The following is a 22,699-nucleotide window of genomic DNA, read 5'->3' on the forward strand; positions in this document are numbered from 1 at the left end:
GATCTTGTGAATCCAGACAATATTTCAGATGTTCTAAGTGTTTTACAGCGAAAACACAATATAGCGTTATATTAGCTTAGCACAATAGCAAACATCACAATAGCTCACAATAGCATTGATTCAAGCCAAACATAGCGATCAATCAATCAATCAAGTTTATTTTATATAGCCCTTCGTACATCAGCTAATATCTCGAAGTGCTGTACAGAGACCCAGCCTAAAACCCCAAACAGCTAGAATGCAGGTGTAGAAACACGGTGGCTAGGAAAAACTCCCTAGAAAGACCAAAACCTAGGAAGAAACCTAGAGAGGAACCCGGCTATGAGGGGTGGCCAGTCCTCTTCTGGCTGTGCCGGGTGGAGATTATAACAGAACTATGCCAAGATGTTCAAAAATGTTCATAAGTGACAAGCATGGTCAAATAATAATCATGAATAATTTTCAGTTGGCTTTTCATAGCCGATCATTAAGAGTTGAAAAACAACAGCAATGACGTATAAACCACCAAAAGATATACATTTTTTCACTAACTTTCTCAGAATTCTTCAGATGACAGTCCTATAACATCATATTACACAATGCATATAGAGTTTGTTCGAAAATGTGCATATTTAGCGCCACAAATCGTGGTTATACAATGAGAAAAGTAGCAAAGCTGCCCAGAAAATGGCAGGAGAATACTTTGAAAAGGCACCTATTCTAATCAGTAACTATTCTAAAACTTGACTAAAAAATACAGGTTGGACACCAATTGAAAGTCAAATTAGTTCTTAATGCAATCGCTGGGTTACATTTTTAAAATTAACGTTACTTCAAGCATACTGCGTGCGCTAAAGCGAGACCGCACCATAATTCATAGCGGAATTATTGTCTGACATTTGTCAACATAAGTACGAATTAACAGCATAAAGACTGCTTACTATTAGTTGAGCTTCCATCAGAATCTTGGGCAAGGTGTCCTTTCTCCAGAACAATCGTCTTTGGGTTGAAAGATGTCCTCTTGTCCGGTCGAAATAGCTGCTAATGTTAGCCACCAACTGGAGAGGTGTCCAACTCTTGAAAGCGCATGAGAAAGAAATCCCAGAAAATCGCAATAAACTGCTATAAACTGCTAAGTCGGTTTAAATTAACTACCTTATGATGTCTTTAACACCTATAACGAATAAAAACATGACCGGAGATATAGAACTACTAAAACGAAAGCGTTTGCAGGACGCCATTGTGATGACTCCTTGCGCCAGGCGAAACGTTGAAAAGGACGGTCCTTCAGTCCCACGGTCTTATAAAAGGTCCCAGATTGCGCAATCCACTCCATTCAAAATCTCCCCGCTTACTGACATCTAGAGGAAGGCGTGTGCAGTGCATGTAGCCCGATGGCTTACATGGGGACTTATAAACTGAGCCCAGAACAGGGACCTCGATTTCTGAAATCTCACTCCTTGACAGGAAATCTGCTGCAGAATGAGTTTTAGAAACTAGACAGTGTTTTCTATCCAATTGTAAAAATAATATGCATATTGTACGAGCAAGAATTGAGTATGAGGCCGTTTAAATTGTGAACGATTTCCCCCCAAAGTGTAAATAGCGCCCCCTATCATCAACAGGTTGTCTCCAGATATCCACTAATTCCAATATATCCATGACACAGCAATACATTGGTTCTGGGAAAGCAACCATTTCCTTTCTCACTCAATGCCAAAAAACACACAGCACACCACACCATCCACACATACTGTGCCTTCTGTTGACTGAGTTTTTATCTTCACCATGTTGAATTAGTGCTTTTGTGTTCCAATTAGATATATTTCAAGATAGTATTCTATTTTTTGGGGTTGTATTATTACAATCCATAACAGGACTAGAATTGTGTGTACGTGTTTGTTTGTAGTACTTATATAGTGATTAACAGTATGGTAGGTTATGGTACGGTTATGGTACGGTTATGGTAAGGTTATGGGAGGTTATGGTAGGGTTATGGTAAGGTTATGGTAGGGTTATGGTAGATTTATGGTAGGTTTATGATAAGATTATGGTAAGGTTATAGTAGGGTTATGGCAGGGTTATGGCAGGGTTATGGTAAAGGTATGTTCTACCTGTATGGTAATTAGCAGTATGTCCAGTGCGTAGGGTTCTTCAGGTGTGGACAGACTCTTCCTCTGGCTTTGTAGCTTGGACACCTGCATCCACTTCCCACTGAAGAATGAGTACTGGCTCTCCATGTCCCGGATCGTCACTAGCAACACGTTACCATGACGATCCTTGATGGGCTCGTAGTGGACACGCCCCAGGTTGTGTGTCCCCAACAAGCTCTGAGAATGACATCAATCAATCAATCAATAAATCCTTATATCTGTATGTCTGCCTATCTACTAATCTCTGACTCACATTCACCCCCCCCCCCCCCCCACACACACACACACGCAGGGGAGTACCTGTAGTTGCCCAGCGGCAGCCAACATCTTCTGTCTGGCCTGTAGAGTGGAGGAGGAGGACATGGAGACAGACATACTCTGTCTCAGCCACCGCACATCCTCCCACATACACGACAACTTGAGAGAGAGAGAGAAACAGAGAGAGAAACTGCATTATAAACATAATTGTAGAGAAATATTGAGGTACAGTAATTTGGTTGAAACGCAGAATCCAGCCTGATGCACTAGTGCTAAAAATTCTCTATATATGGCTGCTGCATTGTAATGAACTACATTACCCACAATACCTTAGTGAACCATAGAAAGTCCTGCATGAGAGAGCTGCCGTAAGAGTCATCCACCTCCACTATAGGGATCTGGTCCTCTGTGGTCACCAGTAGACTGTCTTTGTGGTAGAACACTGCCGCCAGGTAAACCCCCCTACAGAACCAGCAAAATGGAACAGTCCGTCTCAGTTATACACTCCACTTGGAACAGGCCATAATGTACATCCAAGGGGTGTATTTTACACAAACACACTACTTGCTCACCTTTTGAGAGTCTTGACAAACTTGTTGGAGGAGTTAAAGAGGTGCTTGAGACTTCTGGAGACGGACTGCTTACGGCTTGGGTTCTGGAGCTTTGATGTGTCTGAGAGTAGGAGAGAGAGGATAAAGGGAGAGATGAGAGAGGATAGAGGGAGAGATGGGAGAGGAGAGAGAAGAGAGGGAAAAGGAGAGAGGGGAGAGGGAAGAGAGAAAAAAGGAGAGAGGGGAGGGGGAAGAGAGGGAAAAGGAGAGAGGGGAGAGGGAAGAGGGGGAAAAGGAGAGAGGGGAGAGGGAAGAGAGGGAAAAGGAGAGAGGGGAGAGGGAAGAGGGGGAAAAGGAGAGAGGGGAGAGGGAAGAGAGGGAAAAGGAGAGAGGGGAGAGGGAAGAGAGGGAAAAGGAGAGAGGGGAGAGGGAAGAGAGGGAAAAGGAGAGAGGGGAGAGGGAAGAGAGGGAAAAGGAGAGAGGGGAGGGGGAAGAGGGGGAAAAGGAGAGAGGGGAGAGGGAAGAGAGGGAAAAGGAGAGAGGGGAGAGGGAAGAGAGGGAAAAGGAGAGAGGGGAGAGGGAAGAGAGGGAAAAGGAGAGAGGGGAGAGGGAAGAGAGGGAAAAGGAGAGAGGGGAGAGGGAAGAGAGGGAAAAGGAGAGAGGGGAGAGGGAAGAGAGGGAAAAGGAGAGAGGGGAGAGGGAAGAGAGGGAAAAGGAGAGAGGGGAGAGGGAAGAGGGAAGAGGGGGAAGAAGGAAGAGGGGAGAGGGAGTAAACTGATTATTTGTCTTCCTGGTAAAGAAAACATTTGACCTCTTATTTGTCTGTGTCAATACTTCTGCTGTTTTCAACTTGAACTAGTTCCTGTATGTATGTATGTATGCATGTGCACTGCACTGAAAAACGTTCAGTTTTTACTCTCTACTTTCTACTGTTTACTCAGTATTGGAATGTTGTTATTCCCTTCAAGTGAACTGCTGTTATGCAGGAAACTGTTCTTGAACTTAAACGAATGTCCTCTAAAGGTTAATTGGGTATAGTAATGGTTGTTTTTGTCTATCTTCAGTTTTGTAGAAGGATCTTGAGTTTGTAAGGAGCACTGTGCATTTGACTCACTTTGTCTGAGTGAAAGAGAGCAGAGGGTGTGGAGAGAAAGGAATCAGCCGTGAAGTAGAGAGAGAGAGAAAGAAAGCACGAGAGAATGACCTTGTTTACACCGCATGTACTGTAATGTCGTGTCCCATTTTTGCAATCGACTAAAAAATAAACAAACACAAAACAACAGCAAAAAGAGAAGGGAAGAGCGAATCAGAGATAAGAGGTTCTCAGAGCTGGTCACCTTTCAAGGTTCAGTGGCACTCCGTTGTGTTATCTGAGTCTGTTCAGCTGTCTCTACAGCCCCATATCTACTCCCTCTCACCCCCATATCTCCACCTCTCACCCCCATCCCCCTGCTATCTGCCCCTGGACCGCTGGTCCCAGCGATGCCAATCGCCATCCCGCATGCTAATTCGAAACATAATTACAGAGTGTAAACACAAGGCAGACAGACAGACGGACGGACCACAGTTTACAGTCCCTTTGGAAAGTATTCAGACCACTTGATTTTCCCACATTTTGTTACGTTACAGCCTTATTCTAAACAGGCATTTATGGAAGAGTGGCCAGACGGAAGCCACTCCTTAGTAAAAGGAACATGACAGCCCGCTTGGAGTTTGCCAAAAGGCACCTAAAGAACTCTTAGACTATAAGAAACAAGATTCTCTGGTCTGATGAAACCAAGATTGAACTATTTGGCCTGAATGACAAGCATCATGTCTGGAGGAAACCTGGCACCATCCCTAAAGTGAAGCATGGTGGTGGCAGCATCATGCTGTGGGGGTGTTTTTCAGCGGCAGGGACCGGGAGACTAGTCAGGAAGATGAACAGAGCAAAGTACAGAGAGTACCTTGATGAAAACCTGCTCCAGAGCGCTCAGGACCTCAGACTGGGGCGAAGGTTCACCATCCAACAGGACAACGACCCTAAGCACACAGCCAAGACAACGCTGGAGTGGCTTCGGGACAAGTCTCTGAATGACCTTGAGTGGCCCAGCCAGAGCCCGGACTTGAACCCGATCGAACATCCCTGGAGAGACTTGAAAATAGCTGTGCAGCGACTCTCCCCATCCAACCTGACAGAGCTTGAGAGGATCTGCAGAGAAGAATTGGAGAACCTCCCAAATACAGGTGTACCAAGCTTGTAGCGTCATACCCAAGAAGACTTGAAGCTGTAATCCCTGCCAAAGGTGCTTCAACAAAGTACTGAGTAAAGGGTCTGAATACTTGTACTATGTAAATGTGATTTCAGTGTTTTATTATTATGGGTCATTTTGGGCTACTATGAGTAGATTGATAAGAAAAAAAACAATTTAATACATTTTAGAACAAGTCTGTAATATAATAAAATGTGGAAAAAGTCAAGGGGTTTGAGTCTCTCTCTCTCTCTCTCTCTCTCTCTCTCTCTCTCTCTCTCTCTCTCTCTCTCTCTCTCTCTCTCTCTCTCTCTCTCTCTCTCTCTCTCTCTCTCTCTCTCTCTCTCTCTCTCTCTCTCTCTCTCTCTCTCTCTCTCTCTCTCTCTCTCTCTCTCTCTCTCTCTCTCTCTCTCTCTCTCTCTCTCTCTCTCTCTCTCTCTCTCTCTCTCTCTCTCTCTCTCTCTCTCTGTGTTTCTCTCAATTTCAATTTCAATTTAAAGGATTTATTGGCATGGGAAACATATGATTACATTGCCAAAGCAAGTGAAATAGATAATAAACAAAAGTGAAATAAACAAAAAAAACAGTAAACATTACACTCCAAAAGTTCCAAAAGAATAAAGACATTTCAAATGTTATATCACGTGCAAATAGTTAAAGTATGAAATTCAAAATAAATAAACATAAATATGGGTTGTATTTACAATGGTGTTTGTTCTTCACTGGTTGCCCTTTTTTAAAATGTTATTTATTTAACTAGGCAAGTCAGTAAAGAAAAATCCTTATTTACAATTACGGCCTACCCCTAACCTGGACGACACTGGGCCAATTGCGCGCCGCCCTATGGGACTCCCAATAACGGCCAGGTTGTGATACAGCCTGGAATTCAACCAGGGTCTGTAGTGATGCCTCTAGCACTGAGACGCAGTGCCTTAGACCGCTGCGCCACTCAGGAGCCCGACTCAGTAGCTTTATTGTGGCAACAGGTCACACATCTGGCTGCTGTGATGGCACACTGTGGTATTTCACCCATTAGATATGGGAGTTTATCAAAATTGGGTTTGTTTTCAAAATCTTTGTGGGTCTGTGTAATCAGAGGGAAATATGTGTCTCTAATATGGTCATACATTGGGCAGGAGGTTAGGCTAAGTTTCCACCTTATTTTGTGGGCAGTGTGCACATATCCTGTCTTCTCTTGAGAGCCAGGTCTGCCTACGGCGGCCTTTCTCAATAGCAAGGCTATGCTCACTGAGTCTGTACATCGTCAACGCTTTCTTTAAGTTTGGATCAGTCACAATGATCAGGTAATTCTGCCACTTAGTACTCTCTGTTTAGGGCCAAATAGCATTCTAGTTTGGTATGTTGTTTTGTTCATTCTTTCCATTGTGTCAAGTAATTACAGTTGAAGTCGGACGTTTACATACACTTAGGTTGGAGTCATTAAAACTAGTTTTTCAACCACTCCACAAATTTCTTGTTAACAAACTATAGTTTTGGCAAGTCGGTTAGTACATCTACTTTGTGCATGACACAAGTAATTTTTACAACAATTGTTTACAGACAGATTATTTCACTTATAATTCACTGTATCACAATTCCAGTGGGTCAGAAGTTTATGTACACTAAGTTGACTGCCTTTAAACAGCTTGGAAAATTCCAGAAAACGATGTCATGGGATTTAGAAGCTTCTGTTAGGCGAATTGACATAATTTGAGTCAATTGGAGGTGTACCTGTGGCTGTATTTCAAGACCTACCTTCAAACTCACTGCCTCTTTGCTTGACATCATGGGAAAATCAAAAGAAATCAGCCAAGACCTCAGAAAAAAAATTGTAGACCTCCACAAGTCTGGTTTATCCTTGGGCACAATTTCCAAACGCCTGAAAGTACCACGTTCATCTGTACAAACAATAGTACGCAAGTATAAACACAGTGGGACCACGCAGCCGTCATACCACTCAGGAGGAGACGCGTTCTGTCTCCTAGAGATGAATGTACTTTGGTGCGAAAAGTGCAGATCAATCCCAGAACAACAGCAAAGGACCTTGTGAAGATGCTTGAGGAAACAGGTACAAAAGTATCTATATCCACAGTAAAACAAGTCCTATATAGACATAAGCTGAAAGGCCGCTCAGCAAGGAAGAAGCAACTGCTCCAAAACCGCCAGAAAAAAAGCCAGACTACGGTTTGCAACTGCACATGGGGACAAAGATTGTACTTTTTGGAGAAATGTCCTCTGGTCTGATGAAACAAAAACTAACTGTTTGGCCATAATGACCATCGTTATGTTTGGAGGGAAAGGGGGATGCTTGCAAGCCGGAGAACACCATCCCAACCGTGAAGCACGGGGGTGGCAGCATCATGTTGTGGGGGTGCTTTGCTGCAGGAGGGACAGGTGCACTTCACAAAATAGATGGCATCATAAGGCAGGAAAATTATGTGGATATATTGAAGTTCCTTCTCAAGACATCAGTCAGGAAGTTGAAGCTTGGTCGCAAATGGGTCTTCCAAATGGACAATGACCCCAAGCAAACTTTCAAAGTTGTGGCAAAATGGCTTAAGAACAACAAAGTCAAGGTATTTGAGTGGCCATCACAAAGCCCTGACCTCAATACTATAGAGCATTTGTGGGCAGAACTGAAAAAGCATGTGCGAGCAAGGAGGCCTACAAACCTGACTCAGTTACACCAGCTCTTCCAGGAGGAATGGGCCAACATTCACCCAACTTATTGTGGGAAGCTTGTGGAAGGCTACCCAAAACGTTTGACCCAAGTTAAACAATTTAAAGGCAATGCTACCAAATACTAATTGAGTGTATGTAAACTTCTGACCCACTGGGAATGTGATAAAATAAATAAAAGTTGAAAAAAATCATTCTCTCTACTATTATTCTGACATTTCACATTCTTAAAATAAAGTGGTGATCCTAACAGACCTAAGACAGGGCATTTTTACTAGGATTAAATGTCAGGAATTGTGAAAATCAGATTTTAAATGTATTTGGCTAAGGTGTATGTAAACGTCTGACTTCAGCTGTATCTTTTTGTTTTCTCATGATTTGGTTGGGTCTAATTGTGTTGCAGTCCTGGGGCTCTGTGGGGTCTGTTTGTGTTTGTGAACAGAGCCCCAGGACCAGCTTGCTTAAGGGACTCTTCTCCTCTTTCTGTAGGTGATGGCTTTGTTATGGAAGCTTTGGGAATTGCTTCCTTTTAGGTGGTTGTAGAATTGAACGGCCTTTTTCTGGATTTTGATAATTAGCGGGTATCGGCCTATTCTGCCCTGCAGGCATTAGCTGTTACTCTCTCATCTACCGACTTCAGCTATAAAGTTAAGCTGTTCAAAATATAGCTAACTAGTTTAGTAGTTTCTGAAAAATATTCTCCAAAAATGCTTATAGCATCCAGCAGTGTTAGAGTTCAAAAAAGTGTGTTATTTTCCTAACAGGCGAAGGAGCTGGTGACTTGCTAGACTCAAAGTCTACATGCATTTCTGTTTCCACAAGGTTAAATGCTTTTGACAAGTGGATAATATGACAAGAGCTGCTTGGCTACTGTGCAGCCCGCATGTCACCGAGAATAAACAGAGAGAGAGAGAGAGAGAGCGAGAAAAAAGAAGAAGATTGGCAGTGATTAATGAGGTGAGATCCATCTGATCCAACTACTACTGCTGGCACAAACAGAGAAAGAGGGAGGGGTGAAGGTGAGGAAAGAGAGAGAGAGAGAGAGAGAGAGAGAGAGAGAGAGAGAGAGAGAGAGAGAGAGAGAGACAGAGAGAGACAGAGAGAGAGAGAGAGAGAGAGACAGAGAGAGAGAGAGAGAGACAGAGAGAGAGAGAGACACAGAGAGAGAGAGAGACACAGAGAGAGGGAGAGAGACACAGAGAGAGGGAGAGAGACACAGAGAGAGAGAGAGAGAGGGAGAGACACAGAGAGAGGGAGAGACACAGAGAGAGAGAGAGACACAGAGAGAGAGAGAGAGAGAGAGAGAGAGACACAGAGAGAGAGAGACACACAGAGAGAGAGAGAGAGAGAGAGAGAGAGAGAGAGAGAGAGAGAGACACAGAGAGAGAGAGAGGAAAGTGAGAGACAGACAGACAGATGCCCATCATACAGTATGGAGAGGTTTCTTACATAGCTGGCCAGAGTGTGTGTGTGTGTGTGTGTGTGTGTGTGTGTGTGTGTGTGTGTGTGTGTGTGTGTGTGTGTGTGTGTGTGTGTGTGTGTGTGTGTGTGTCGCTCTGTCTGTCTGGGAACACAGGGTGTAGTGTTTCCCACACACCCCTCTCTCTGTGCTGTCCTGGTAGTGTAGGTCCTCTCAGCTCCACATATACACATCAGAAATGAAGATAACCTATTTGGTCCCAGCCCTCTATAGTGGTGGCATGATACCAACCTGTGATTCATTATAGTGGTGGTATTATACCTCTGATTCATTATAGTGGTGGTATTATACCTCTGATTCATTATAGTGATGGTATTGTACCTCTGATTCATTATAGTGATGGTATTATACCTCTGATTTATTTTGGTATTATACCTCTGATTCATTATAGTGGTGGTATTGTACCTCTGATTCATTATAGTGGTGGTATTGTACCTCTGATTCATTATAGTGGTGGCATTATACCTCTGATTCATTATAGTGGTGGTATTGTACCTCTGATTCATTAAAGTGGTGGTATTATATGTCTGATTCATTATAGTGGTGGTATTATACGTCTGATTCATTATAGTGGTGGTATTGTACCTCTGATTCATTATAGTGGTGGTATTGTACCTCTGATTCATTATAGTGGTGGTATTGTACCTCTGATTCATTATAGTGGTGGTATTATACCTCTGATTCATTATAGTGGTGGTATTATACCTCTGATTCATTATAGTGGTGGTATTATACGTCTGATTCATTATAGTGATGGTATTGTACCTCTGATTCATTATAGTGGTGGTATTGTACCTCTGATTCATTATATTGGTGGTATTATACCTCTGATTCATTATAGTGGTGGTATTATATGTCTGATTCATTATAGTGGTGGTATTATATGTCTGATTCATTATAGTGGTGGTATTATACGTCTGATTCATTATAGTGGTAGTATTATACGTCTGATTCATTATAGTGGTGGTATTATACCTCTGAATCATTATAGTGGTGGTATTATACCTCTGATTCATTATAGTGGTGGTATTATACTTCTGATTCATTATAGTGGTGGTATTATACATCTGAATCATTAGAGTGGTGGTAATATACCTCTGATTCATTATAGTGGTGGTATTATACATCTGAATCATTAGAGCGGTGGTAATATACCTCTGATTCATTATAGTGGTGGCATGATACCAACCTGTGATTCATTATAGTGGTGGTATTATATGTCTGATTCATTATAGTGGTGGTATTATACCTCTGATTCATTATAGTGGTGGTATTATATGTCTGATTCATTATAGTGGTGGTATTATACCTCTGATTCATTATAGTGGTGGTATTATACCTCTGATTCATTATAGTGGTGGTATTATACGTCTGATTCATTATAGTGGTGGTATTATACCTCTGATTCATTATAGTGGTGGTATTGTACCTCTGATTCATTATATTGGTGGTATTATACCTCTGATTCATTATAGTGGTGGTATTATATGTCTGATTCATTATAGTGGTGGTATTATATGTCTGATTCATTATAGTGGTGGTATTATACGTCTGATTCATTATAGTGGTAGTATTATACGTCTGATTCATTATAGTGGTGGTATTATACCTCTGAATCATTATAGTGGTGGTATTATACCTCTGATTCATTATAGTGGTGGTATTATACTTCTGATTCATTATAGTGGTGGTATTATACATCTGAATCATTAGAGTGGTGGTAATATACCTCTGATTCATTATAGTGGTGGTATTATACATCTGAATCATTAGAGCGGTGGTAATATACCTCTGATTCATTATAGTGGTGGCATGATACCAACCTGTGATTCATTATAGTGGTGGTATTATATGTCTGATTCATTATAGTGGTGGTATTATATGTCTGATTCATTATAGTGGTGGTATTATACCTCTGATTCATTATAGTGGTGGTATTACACCTCTGATTCATTATAGTGGTGGTATTATATGTCTGATTCATTATAGTGGTGGTAATATACCTCTGATTCATTATAGTGGTGGTATTATATGTCTGATTCATTATAGTGGTGGTATTATACCTCTGATTCATTATAGTGGTGGTATTATACCTCTGATTCATTATAGTGGTGGTATTATACCTCTGATTCATTATAGTGGTGGTATTACACCTCTGATTCATTATAGTGGTGGCATTATACCTTTATTTCTGAACACTGACACGCCAAAAATAAACTATGTCAACACACACCCCAGAGAGTGAGGGTGTGCAGACATACACAGAGACACACACACACACACACACACACACACACACACACACACACACACACTCACACTCACACTCACACACACACACACACACACACACACACACAGTACTAAAGTGAGTAATTAACTGAACACTCTAACCATAAATTCAAACAACTCCAAATAAATACAGAAGTTTTTTCACTGCAAGTTTTCAACACATTTTTTTGAGTCCTTCCAGGAGGTTGCTCTCTGCTTTTCAAGAGACTGTCCAAAACCCACTTTGACAAACACTCACACATCATCTCTCTACGAGACCTTTTCTACTACTCCAGACTGTGTGTGTGGCTGGCAGCAAACCCGCTGACATCATAGCTGTTGACTCTTAAGTGGTTGAGTGACAGTGGGTTCCCCCCCCCCCCCCCCCACCAACACACTCACACACCCTCCCTCCCATGGAATTGCTGTTTGTGCATGCTGAGTAACTGTCAGCACCCTGTCTGCACTGCTGCCCTCTATCCCTCCTTCTCTTTATCCCCCACGCCGCTAGGAAGACTGAGGTCGAGCACTGAGCCAGACACAGGCCCCATCGTACCACCAATTCACACACACAGACACACACGCTCACACCACTCTACCCCCAGTGTGCTGTACCTATCACAGATGCCTTTAGGCACTGATGTGAAACCAGCTATTATCCATCCTAATGGTTGAGATCAGGGTTTGGGAAATCACCTAACCTGATCCTGGACCTGCTCTTATGAACAACTTCTACCTCCAGAGTTGGCCACCACTCACGATGGGCTACACTACCTCTTACCATCTTTCTCTCTCACCCCCCCTCTATTTTCCTATGTGTTTCTCTATGCCAGCGTGATGATTTCCAAAGCAAGGCTATACAGTTGACATGCTAAAACACATAAATGTGTATAATCCTGAATGGATAAACCGCATTAAACATTATTTATGTACACGCGGTCCCCTGGTGTGTAAAGGGGAGCACTGACGAGAGGACTACTGTGTGTGAGTGTGTTTGTGTGTGTGTGTGTGTGTGTGTGTGTGTGTGTGTGTGTGTGTGTGTGTGTGTGTGTGTGTGTGTGTGTGTGTGTGTGTGTGTGTGTGTGTGTGTGTGTGTGTAGGATACTGTGAGAGGCCATTCATGCCTCTCTAGGCTTAGAGTACTGGAGTAAATACACTTTTAGCATGCTTCATTTATTCACATTAATACAAAGTCAATTTACTGGAAGAAGTGTGGGTTTAGAGCAAGACACACACACACACACACACACACACACACACACACACACACACACACACACACACACACACACACACACACACACACACACACACACACACACAGATGGAGAAGAGAGAGGTGTTTAACGTCTGTGTGCTCACCTCCGCAGCTGTAGTGTGTGTGAGTAGTGCGGACCTGTTGCAGCAGGCGCTCCATATGCCCTATGTGCTCTCTTCTCCTGGGCTCCAGACCATCACTCTCCCTACAGTCTAGTGGGAGGGGCTCCAGACCATCACGCTCCCTACAGTCTAGTGGGAGGTGCTCCAGACCATCACTCTCCCTACAGTCTAGTGGGAGGGGCTCCCGACCATCACTCTCCCTCCAGTCTAGTGGGAGGGGGGGTTAGGGTGTAGGGGGTGAAATATAGGGATTGAAGATAGAAAGAGAGACAGTAAATCAGTGGTCAACTTTTCACCAGTAAACACATACAGTACAAACATCAACTTTAACCCCTGTCATCTCAATCAGCTCAGAATCTCCAAACCACAGTAGTAGTTAAGGGTTAGGGGTTATTCTCTCAGCACTAAACATGAACAGTCCACACCACCAAACAGACAGGGCCTGCCCTAGCCACTAAGCGACAGAAGTAGCGGCTAAGGGCACCCCACAGATCCAACAAGGAAAAAAACGTAGCTAGCTAGTGTCATGACGTTGCCTGCTTGGGTATTACAAACCCCATCCCCCTCTCCCTGCCTCTCCCTTTCCTCCTTCAACCCATGCTGTGGTCACAGAGAGACGTCGTAAATTCCTGAGAATCTCCTCATGGCCAAACAGTATTAGAGAGAGGGTAAACTTTCAGGACAAAGAGGTTTCTTCCACCTCACAGAACTTGAGGTACGAACAGATTTCATGTTCCGGAAAAAGTATTAAAGATCGGTGAAGATCCCAGCTATTAACATGCCTGTTTGTCCCCATGTGGGAAACTCATGTGAGACTACATTACCATATCGCTGTTTATATAATAACCTCAGATATGAGGTTTACATCTGTTTGTTGTATAAAATGAATGAGTGAGTATGATACTGTTTGTATAATTGTGTAATATGATTTTGGACTGTTTAATGAAGAAAAATACAAATCCCTTTTGTATTTGAACTAAATCCAAGGACCGCCCCCGAGCCCAGTTAGAATCAGACATCCAAGGACAGCCCCTTCCTGCTACCCGAATAAAAGCCAACTCTGAGAAATTATCATTAGACCATGTTTTTCTCCATATGGGGAGAACGAAGGTTAAGTACCATTGCTGAATCTTTAACCATACCACATGGTTAAACTCTTAGACGAATAAGAACAAGTCTTTGATATTGACTACTAGTCTGCAGATAGGAATTCGGTATCATTGAACGCGAAGAAAGACAACCGCCGAAACATCCATTCTCTAACGAATGTCACTCTGAACTATCCACAATAACCAGGACAGAGACCGACGACTCTCCAACAAAACAAACTTCTCTCCAACGATCAAGACGACACACCGAGCGTAAATATATATATATATATTGATTGCAATTGTTCCCGAATGAGTGAGCGTTCATGTGTAAAGGAGTAACATGTCAATTGTTATAGTTATGAACTCTGTAGTGACTACTGAGTCGACCCCCAACTTTCCCTTTGTCTAACAAGCCGCCATGCCGGTTCAGCCCACTAGGGTATATTTCTCCCATCATTTTCATGTAACCATTTTTAAGTTTGTTTGTTTGTTTATGCATTTCTGGGAATTAATTAGTTAGTAATAAATAAATGATTTAAGACAATTGATGTATGGATGACTCATAGTGAAGACTGGGTTCGTGCAGATAACCAACAATTTACGACGTTTGGAATGAGACTAACGTGAGGTAAAATAAATAAATCATTAATCAGAAGACTATTGATCAAATATTAAAATATCTGAAAGGTTATATTGGGAAATTATAACTTTGTAATCTGACTACTTTCCCTGGTGCCCTCGAATTCATAGTTAATTAGTTGCGTTATTACCCAGTTGATCACGTAATCCCTAATTACAGGAATCTTTGATTAAAAACTACAAGTCTTCAATTTAATGATAGCAAAGACACGACACTGGCATTGATTTGTTTTTGCAGAGACATATTTTTTTGGTGCATCTGATGACCTACCTTGGTGAGTGATGAACATGAATTTCTCCTGACCCCTAGGCCGCTAAAGCTGTCAAATCCTGCGATGTTTCTAGTTTGACCAGCTGTTTTCAGAAACTGATATTTTTTCATTGCATTGTCATATTGGCAGGTTTGCTAGCAACAAACTATTTAGCTAGCTTCTAGCCTGGTGTTTGATATGCAATGTGATCTCCTTGTAATGAACAGTCAGTGTTGACAAGTGTCCTGATGAGAAGGCAAACTTTTCTAGCTATGACAGGCAAAAATCAGGCTTCATCAGCTCATTGTTATGGATGTATCCAAATGAATGTCAATAGAAAACAGCTACTTTGCTGTTATTCTGGCTGCAGAGTTTGTGACTGTGTTAGCAGTAGCTAGCTGGTTAGCTAGTGAGCAAGGGTTGAGAATGTTGCCAGCGAGCATGGCAACGGAACATAGAGAACGAACGATTGGGTTGGGTCGGATTGGGTCGCGTCCATAAATTTCGAAACGAATCGAACGAACGACTGGGTCGTGTCTCTAGCAACCAAAATAAGAAAAAGTATGAATTGGCTTATTTAAAGTAAAATATAAACACCTTTTTTCTTTGGGAACTGTGGTATAAGCATGTAAAATGCCTCCGTTCGGTACATTACCTTGGAAAATTTGGACGACGCAGCGGGACGAGGCGGAACATCAGAGTTTATTCCTTATGTAGTCATGGCCGAATTCGTACCCAGAGGCCCTGTCTCCAGGGGGCCCCGATTGGTTTTGTTTTTCGCTCTCACTCAGATATCATATAAACATGGCATAAGTCATGGCTAGGGTTACAAAGTTACTGGAAATGTATCAAAGTTACCATAAGGTTCAGTAATTTTGGTATTTAACATGTTATCTATGGCGATCTATTGTCATTTTGAGAATTTACACTTGAATAATTTTTATTTTTAAGTATTCATAAATAGTATTCATTTGTTATATCTTGTATCCACATTGCACATGAGTTTCGAGTGAATAGACCATATGGTTAAAAATAAAATAGCCTAATTAATGAGAAAAAGCATTTAATCAACAATGACATTATTTTCAATTAAATATGCAAATCTTCCAACTTTGACTTTTTTCACAACTGCCACCAGTTTGTCGCCAATGATGACAAATACACATCTATATAGTAAAACACATATCAATATAGTAAAACACAGAAAAGTGTGTAAAGAAAATATAGGATATTATGCTGAAACCCTTAGGAAATGTGTTTTTATAGCTTTGTCAATTAATTTTTTATTATTTTAAAATGTGATAAGGCCACACAGAGGGCCAGAGATAATTACAGACACCTGTGATGGGTTGTCCCTGCAAACATACCTTAGTGTGAGCCCATTTGTGATTCATATTTTTATTTATTTATTTATTTTACCGTTATTTTACCAGGTAAGTTGACTGAGAACACATTCTCATTTGCAGCAACGACCTGGGGAATAGTTACAGGGGAGAGGAGGGGGATGAATGAGCCAATTGTAAACTGGGGATTATTAGGTGACCATGATGGTTTGAGGGCCAGATTGGGAATTTAGCCAGGACACCGGGGTTAACACCCCTACTCTTACGATAAGTGCCCCGGGATCTTTAATGACCTCAGAGAGTCAGGACACCCGTTTAACGTCCCATCCGAAAGACGGCACCCTACACAGGGCAGTGTCCCCAATCACTGCCCTGGGGCATTGGGATATTTTTTAGACGAGATGAAAGAGTGCCTCCTACTGGCCCTCCAACACCACTTCCAGCAGCATCTGGTCTCCCATCCAGGGACCGACCAGGACCAACCCTGCTTAGCTTCAGAAGCAAGCCAGCAGTGGTATGCAGGGTGGTATGCTTCTGGCCTATTATATAAAGTGTCCTTGGGTTTGACGAAGACATATTAAATATAATTAAAGAAATTGATTTCTCATCTCAGTGGTTTAATTGCCTTGTTCTCCTCTGCTGATGTTCTTAAACATCTCCTGACAAAGTATTTATTCATTACCCTTTCGCCCTCTCTCCATCTCTCTCGCTGTGTTATTTGTTCAACGTTTTCTAAGACATTTCATTTTTCAGGCCAATCTGAGACACCCTCTCCAAGGCTGATCTAAATGTATGGTTAGAGGGAGAGTCGTGATTGAGTCCTGACTGTGGGTTAAAACCGATGTAAACAACTCGTGCTGTGAAGTAAGAAATGTCACATTGAATTGTCTGTTTTCAGTCTGTTTATCTGGAGCAGGCTGATGAAAAACATGACTGCGTTTCAAATGGCACCCATAGGGCTCTGGTCAAACGTAGTGCGCTATATAGGGATTAGGGTGGCATTTGGAACAATACCAACATTCTCATTAGGGCTGCGAATTTCCAGCGACCTCACAATACGATATTGTCATGATAGTTGGAGCGGCAGGTAGCCTAATGGTTAGAGCGTTGGACTAGTAACCGAAAGGTTGCAAGATCAAATCCCTGAGCTGACAAGGTAAAAATCTGTCGTTCTGCCCCTGAACAAGGCAGTTAACCCACTGTTCCTAAGCCGTCATTGAAAATAAGAATTTGTTCTTAACTGACTTGCCTAAGTAAATAAAATACTTAGGTGCTGATTTGATACTGCGATTCGATGCTCCAAACATATTGCTGACTATGTCTGCTGCAGAGGGACAAGATGGAGCCATGAGGAAACACATTTTGATCAGTCATGGAAATAAAAGTGTTAAAAAACTGTTGGCTCACCATTTAAAAAGAAGATGGAGAACAAACTAGAGAAGAGGAAACACCGGCGTTTTGGCGCAGGTACAGCCAACTTGTGCTACCTAACGTTAATTACCTAGCGTTTTGGCGCAGGTACAGCCAACTTGTGCTACCTAACGTTAATTACCTAGCGTTTTGGCGCAGGTACAGCCAACTTGTGCTACCTAACGTTAATTACCTAGCGTTTTGGCGCAGGTACAGCCAACTTGTGCTACCTAACGTTAATTACCTAGCGTTTTGGCGCAGGTACAGCCAACTTGTGCTACCTAACGTTAATTACCTAGCGTTTTGGCGCAGGTACAGCCAACTTGTGCTACCTAACGTTAATTACCTAGCGTTTTGGCGCAGGTACAGCCAACTTGTGCTACCTAACGTTAATTACCTAGCGTTTTGGCGCAGGTACAGCCAACTTGTGCTACCTAACGTTAATTACCTAGCGTTTTAGTGCAGGTACAGCCAACTTGTGCTACCTAACGTTAATTACCTCGCAGAAAAATGCAATAATATAATTTATTCCTAACAATTATTAGAGAATCGATACTTGGACTCCAAGAATCAATATAATATTGCAATACTCTACTGGATTGATGTTTCCCCATCACTAATTCTCAAAGTAAAAGACAGGAAGTAAAACATGTATCGGTTTCAATCCGACTGAATGACGGAGTTGATGAAAACTGTCATAGCAGGCTTTGTGATGAAAACTGTCATAGCAGGCTTTGTGATGAAAACTGTCATAGCAGGCTTTGTGGTGGAAACTGTCATAGCAGGCTTTGTGGTGGAAACTGCCATAGCAGGCTTTGTGATGTAAACTGTCATAGTGTCACGCCCTGGCCTTATTATTCTTTGTTTTCTTTATTATTTTAGTTAGGTCAGGGTGTGACATGGGTAATGTTTATGTTTTGTTGGTTTTGGGTGTTTATTTGGTAAAGGGGTTATGGGGTGTAGTAGATGGTTTTGTGTTGAGTGTATATGTCTAGCGTTGTCTATGTTGGTTAGTTATCTAGGAGAGTCTATGGTTACCTGAATGAGTTCCCAATTAGAGACAGCTGATTTCGGTTGTCTCTGATTGGGAGCCTTATTTAGGGTAGCCATAGGCTCTCATTGATTGTGGGTAATTGTCTATGTAAGAACGTTTGTAGCCTGTTTGTTTGTGCACAACGTTTGTAGCTTCACGGTCGTTTTGTTATTTTGTTGTTTTGTTAAAGTGTTTTTGTGTCGTGTTCATCTTCGTGGTATAATAAAAGAAGATGGCATATTTTCCAACTGCTGCATTTTGGTCCGTTAATCCGCCACACGATCGTGACAGAATTACCCACCATAGGACCAAGCGGCATGGAAGGCGGCAACAGGACCTACCTACACAGGATCTCTGGAGTTGGGAGGACGAATTGGAAAGAGATGGACATTGGGATCAACCTGGAGAGTATCGCCTCCCTCGTGAAGAGCTGGAGGCAGCGAAAGCCGAGAGGAGGCGATATGAGGAGGCAGCACGGAGACAAGGCTGGAGACCCGTGAGTACAACCCAAAAATTTCTTGGGGGGGGCCTTAAAGGGAGTGTGGCGAAGTCAGGTAGGAAACCTGCGCCTACTCCCTGTACTTACCGTGGAGAGCGGGAGTACGGGCAGACACCGTGTTACGCAGTAGAGCGCACGGTGTCTCCTGTACGCGTGCATAGCCCGGTTCGGTACATTTCAGCTCCACGTATCGGCCGGGCTAGACTGAGCGTTGAGCCGTATGTCATGAAGCCGGCCCAACGCATCTGGTCACCAGTGCGTCTCCTCGGGCCGGCGTACATGGCACCAGCCTTACGCATGGTGTCCCCGGTTCGCCTACATAGGCCGGTGCGGGTCATTCCACCTCCCCGCACTGGTCAGGCGACGGGGAGCATAAAACCAGGTAAGGTTGGGCAGGCTCGGCGTTCAAGGGAGCCAGTACGCCTGCACGGTCCGGTATTTCCGGCGCCACCTCCCCGCCCCAATCCAGTACCACCAGTGCCTCCTCCACGCACTAGCTATATGGTGCGTGTCTCCAGCCCTTTACCACCAGTGTCTAAACCACGCACCAAGCCTCCTGTGTGTCCCCAGAGTCCTGTGCGTCCTGTTGCTGCTCCCCGCACTAGCCCTGAGATGCGTGTCCCCAGCCCGGTGCCACCAGTCCCGGCACCACGCACCAGGCCTACAGTGCGCCTCAGCCGGCAGGAGTCTGCCGTCTGCACAGCAATGACTGTACTGCCCGTCTGCCAAGCGCCATCTGAGCCATCCGTCTCCCCAGCGCCATCTGAGCCATCCGTCTCCCCAGCGCCATCTGAGCCATCCATCTGCAATGAGCCTGCAAAGCCGCCCGTCTGCCATGAGCCTGCAAAACCGCCCGTCTGCCATGAGCCCACTGAGCCGTCCGCCAGACAGGAGCCGCTAGAGCCGCCAGCCAGACAGGAGTCGCTAGAGCCGTCCGTCAGACAGGATCTGCCAGAGCCGCCAACCAGACAGGATCTGCCAGAGCCGCCAACCAGACAGGATCTGCCAGAGCCGCCAACCAGACAGGAGCAGCCAGATCAGTCAGCCAGCCATGAGCAGCCAGATCCGTCAGCCAGCCATGAGCAGCCAGATCCGTTAGCTAGCCATGAGCAGCCAGATCCGTCAGCTAGCCATGAGCAGCCAGATCCGTTAGCTAGCCATGAGCAGCCAGATCCGTCAGCTAGCCATGAGCAGCCAGATCCGTCAGCTAGCCATGAGCAGCCAGATCCGTCAGCTAGCCATGAGCAGCCAGATCCGTCAGCTAGCCATGAGCAGCCAGATCCGTCAGCTAGCCATGAGCAGCCAGATCCGTCAGCCAGCCATGAGCAGCCAGATCCGTCAGCCAGCCATGAGCAGCCAGATCCGTCAGCCAGCCATGAGCAGCCAGATCCGTCAGCCAGCCATGAGCAGCCAGATCCGTCAGCCAGCCATGAGCAGCCAGATCCGTCAGCCAGCCATGAGCAGCCAGATCCGTCAGCCAGCCATGAGCAGCCAGATCAGTTAGCCAGCCATGAGCAGCCAGATCCGTTAGCCAGCCATGAGCAGCCAGATCTGTCAGCCAGCCATGGGCCGTCCCTCAGTCCGGAGCTGCAGTCCCTCAGTCCGGAGCTGCAGTCCCTCAGTCCGGAGCTGCCATTCCTCAGTCCGGAGCTGCCCCTTACCCTGGAGCTGCCCCTTACCCTGGAGCTGCCCCTTACCCTGGTGCTGCCCCTTACCCTGGTGCTGCCCCTTACCCTGGTGCTGCCCCTTACCCTGGTACTGCCCCTGACCCTGGTACTGCCCCTTACCCTGGTACTGGTTCTTAGTCCGGAGCTGTCCCTTAGTCCGGAACTCCCCCTTAATGCAATGGGGTTAATGTGGAGGGGGGTCGTTTGGAGGAAGCCTAGGAGGTGGTTAGGTACTGTGGTGACGTGGGGACTACGACCAGAGCCGGAGCCGCCACCGTGGAGGGGAGCCCACCCAGACCCTCCCCTAGACTGTGTATGGTGCGCCCGGAGTTCGCGCCTCAAGGGGGGGGTTATGTCACGCCCTGGCCTTATTATTCTTTGTTTTCTTTATTATTTTAGTTAGGTCAGGGTGTGACATGGGTAATGTTTATGTTTTGTTGGTTTTGGGTGTTTATTTGGTAAAGGGGTTATGGGGTGTAGTAGATGGTTTTGTGTTGAGTGTATATGTCTAGCGTTGTCTATGTTGGTTAGTTATCTAGGAGAGTCTATGGTTACCTGAATGAGTTCCCAATTAGAGACAGCTGATTTTGGTTGTCTCTGATTGGGAGCCTTATTTAGGGTAGCCATAGGCTCTCATTGATTGTGGGTAATTGTCTATGTAAGAACGTTTGTAGCCTGTCTGTATGTGCACAACGTTTGTAGCTTCACGGTCGTTTTGTTGTTTTGTTGTTTGTATAGAGTTTTGTGTCGTGTTCATCTTCGTGTTGTTAAATAAAGAAGATGGCTTATTTTCCAACAGCTGCATTTTGGTCCGTCAATCCGCCACACGATCGTGACACATAGCAGGCTTTGTGGTGGAAAATGTCATAGCAGGCTTTGTGATTAAAACTGTCATAGTAGGCTTTGTGATTAAAACTGTCATAGCAGGCTTTGTGATTAAAACTGTCATAGCAGGCTTTGTGATTAAAACTGTCATAGCAGGCTTTGTGATTAAAACTGTCATAGCAGGCGTTGTGATTAAAACTGTCATAACAGGCGTTGTGATGGAAACTGTCATAGCAGGCTTTGTGATGGAAACTGTCATAGCAGGCTTTGTGATGGAAACTGTCATAGCAGGCTTTGTGATGGAAACTGTCATAGCAGGCTTTGTGATGGAAACTGTCATAGCAGGCTTGTGATGGAAACTGTCATAGCAGACTTTGTGATTAAAACTGTCATAGCAGGCTTTGTGGTGGAAACTGTCATAGCAGGCTTTGTGGTGGAATCTGTCATAGCAGGCATTGTGGTGGAATCTGTCATAGCAGGCTTTGTGATGGAAACTGTCATAGCAGGCTTTGTGGTGGAATCTGTCATAGCAGGCTTTGTGATTAAAACTGTCATAGCAGGCTTTGTGATGGAAACTGTCATAGCAGGCTTTGTGGTGGAAACTGCCATAGCAGGCTTTGTGATGGAAACTGTCATAGCAGGCTTTGTGGTGGAAACTGTCATAGCAGGCTTTGTGATTAAAACTGTCATAGCAGGCTTTGTGATGGAAACTGTCATAGCAGGCTTTGTGATTAAAACTGTCATAGCAGGCTTTGTGATGCAAACTGTCATAGCAGGCTTTGTGATGGAAACTGTCATAGCAGGCTTTGTGATGGAAACTGTCATAGCAGGCTTTGTGATTAAAACTGTCATAGCAGGCTTTGTGATGGAAACTGTCATAGCAGGCTTTGTGAACATGACACTACGTGACACATGTCTTGTAATCTTCTAGAAAAAAACCCATCTGAGTTTATCTGCGG

General features: G+C 44.0%; 1 protein-coding gene across 1 annotated transcript in view; it reads right to left on the reverse strand.

Annotated features, from left to right (window-relative positions):
• Positions 1 to 22,699, reverse strand: part of LOC129828642 (ankyrin repeat and fibronectin type-III domain-containing protein 1-like) — a 101,398-nt gene that overhangs the window by 46,964 nt on the left and 31,735 nt on the right. The window contains exons 9-13 of the mRNA XM_055889736.1: positions 12,965 to 13,189; positions 2,963 to 3,062; positions 2,720 to 2,852; positions 2,433 to 2,549; positions 2,094 to 2,309 (exon numbers count right to left, since the gene is read on the reverse strand). Of these exons, the coding sequence (XP_055745711.1) occupies positions 2,094 to 2,309; positions 2,433 to 2,549; positions 2,720 to 2,852; positions 2,963 to 3,062; positions 12,965 to 13,189 (791 nt within the window). The remainder of the gene's footprint in view (positions 1 to 2,093; positions 2,310 to 2,432; positions 2,550 to 2,719; positions 2,853 to 2,962; positions 3,063 to 12,964; positions 13,190 to 22,699) is intronic.

The sequence above is a fragment of the Salvelinus fontinalis genome, chromosome 30 (genome assembly GCF_029448725.1).
Source record: "Salvelinus fontinalis isolate EN_2023a chromosome 30, ASM2944872v1, whole genome shotgun sequence".
NCBI lineage: Eukaryota > Metazoa > Chordata > Actinopteri > Salmoniformes > Salmonidae > Salvelinus > Salvelinus fontinalis.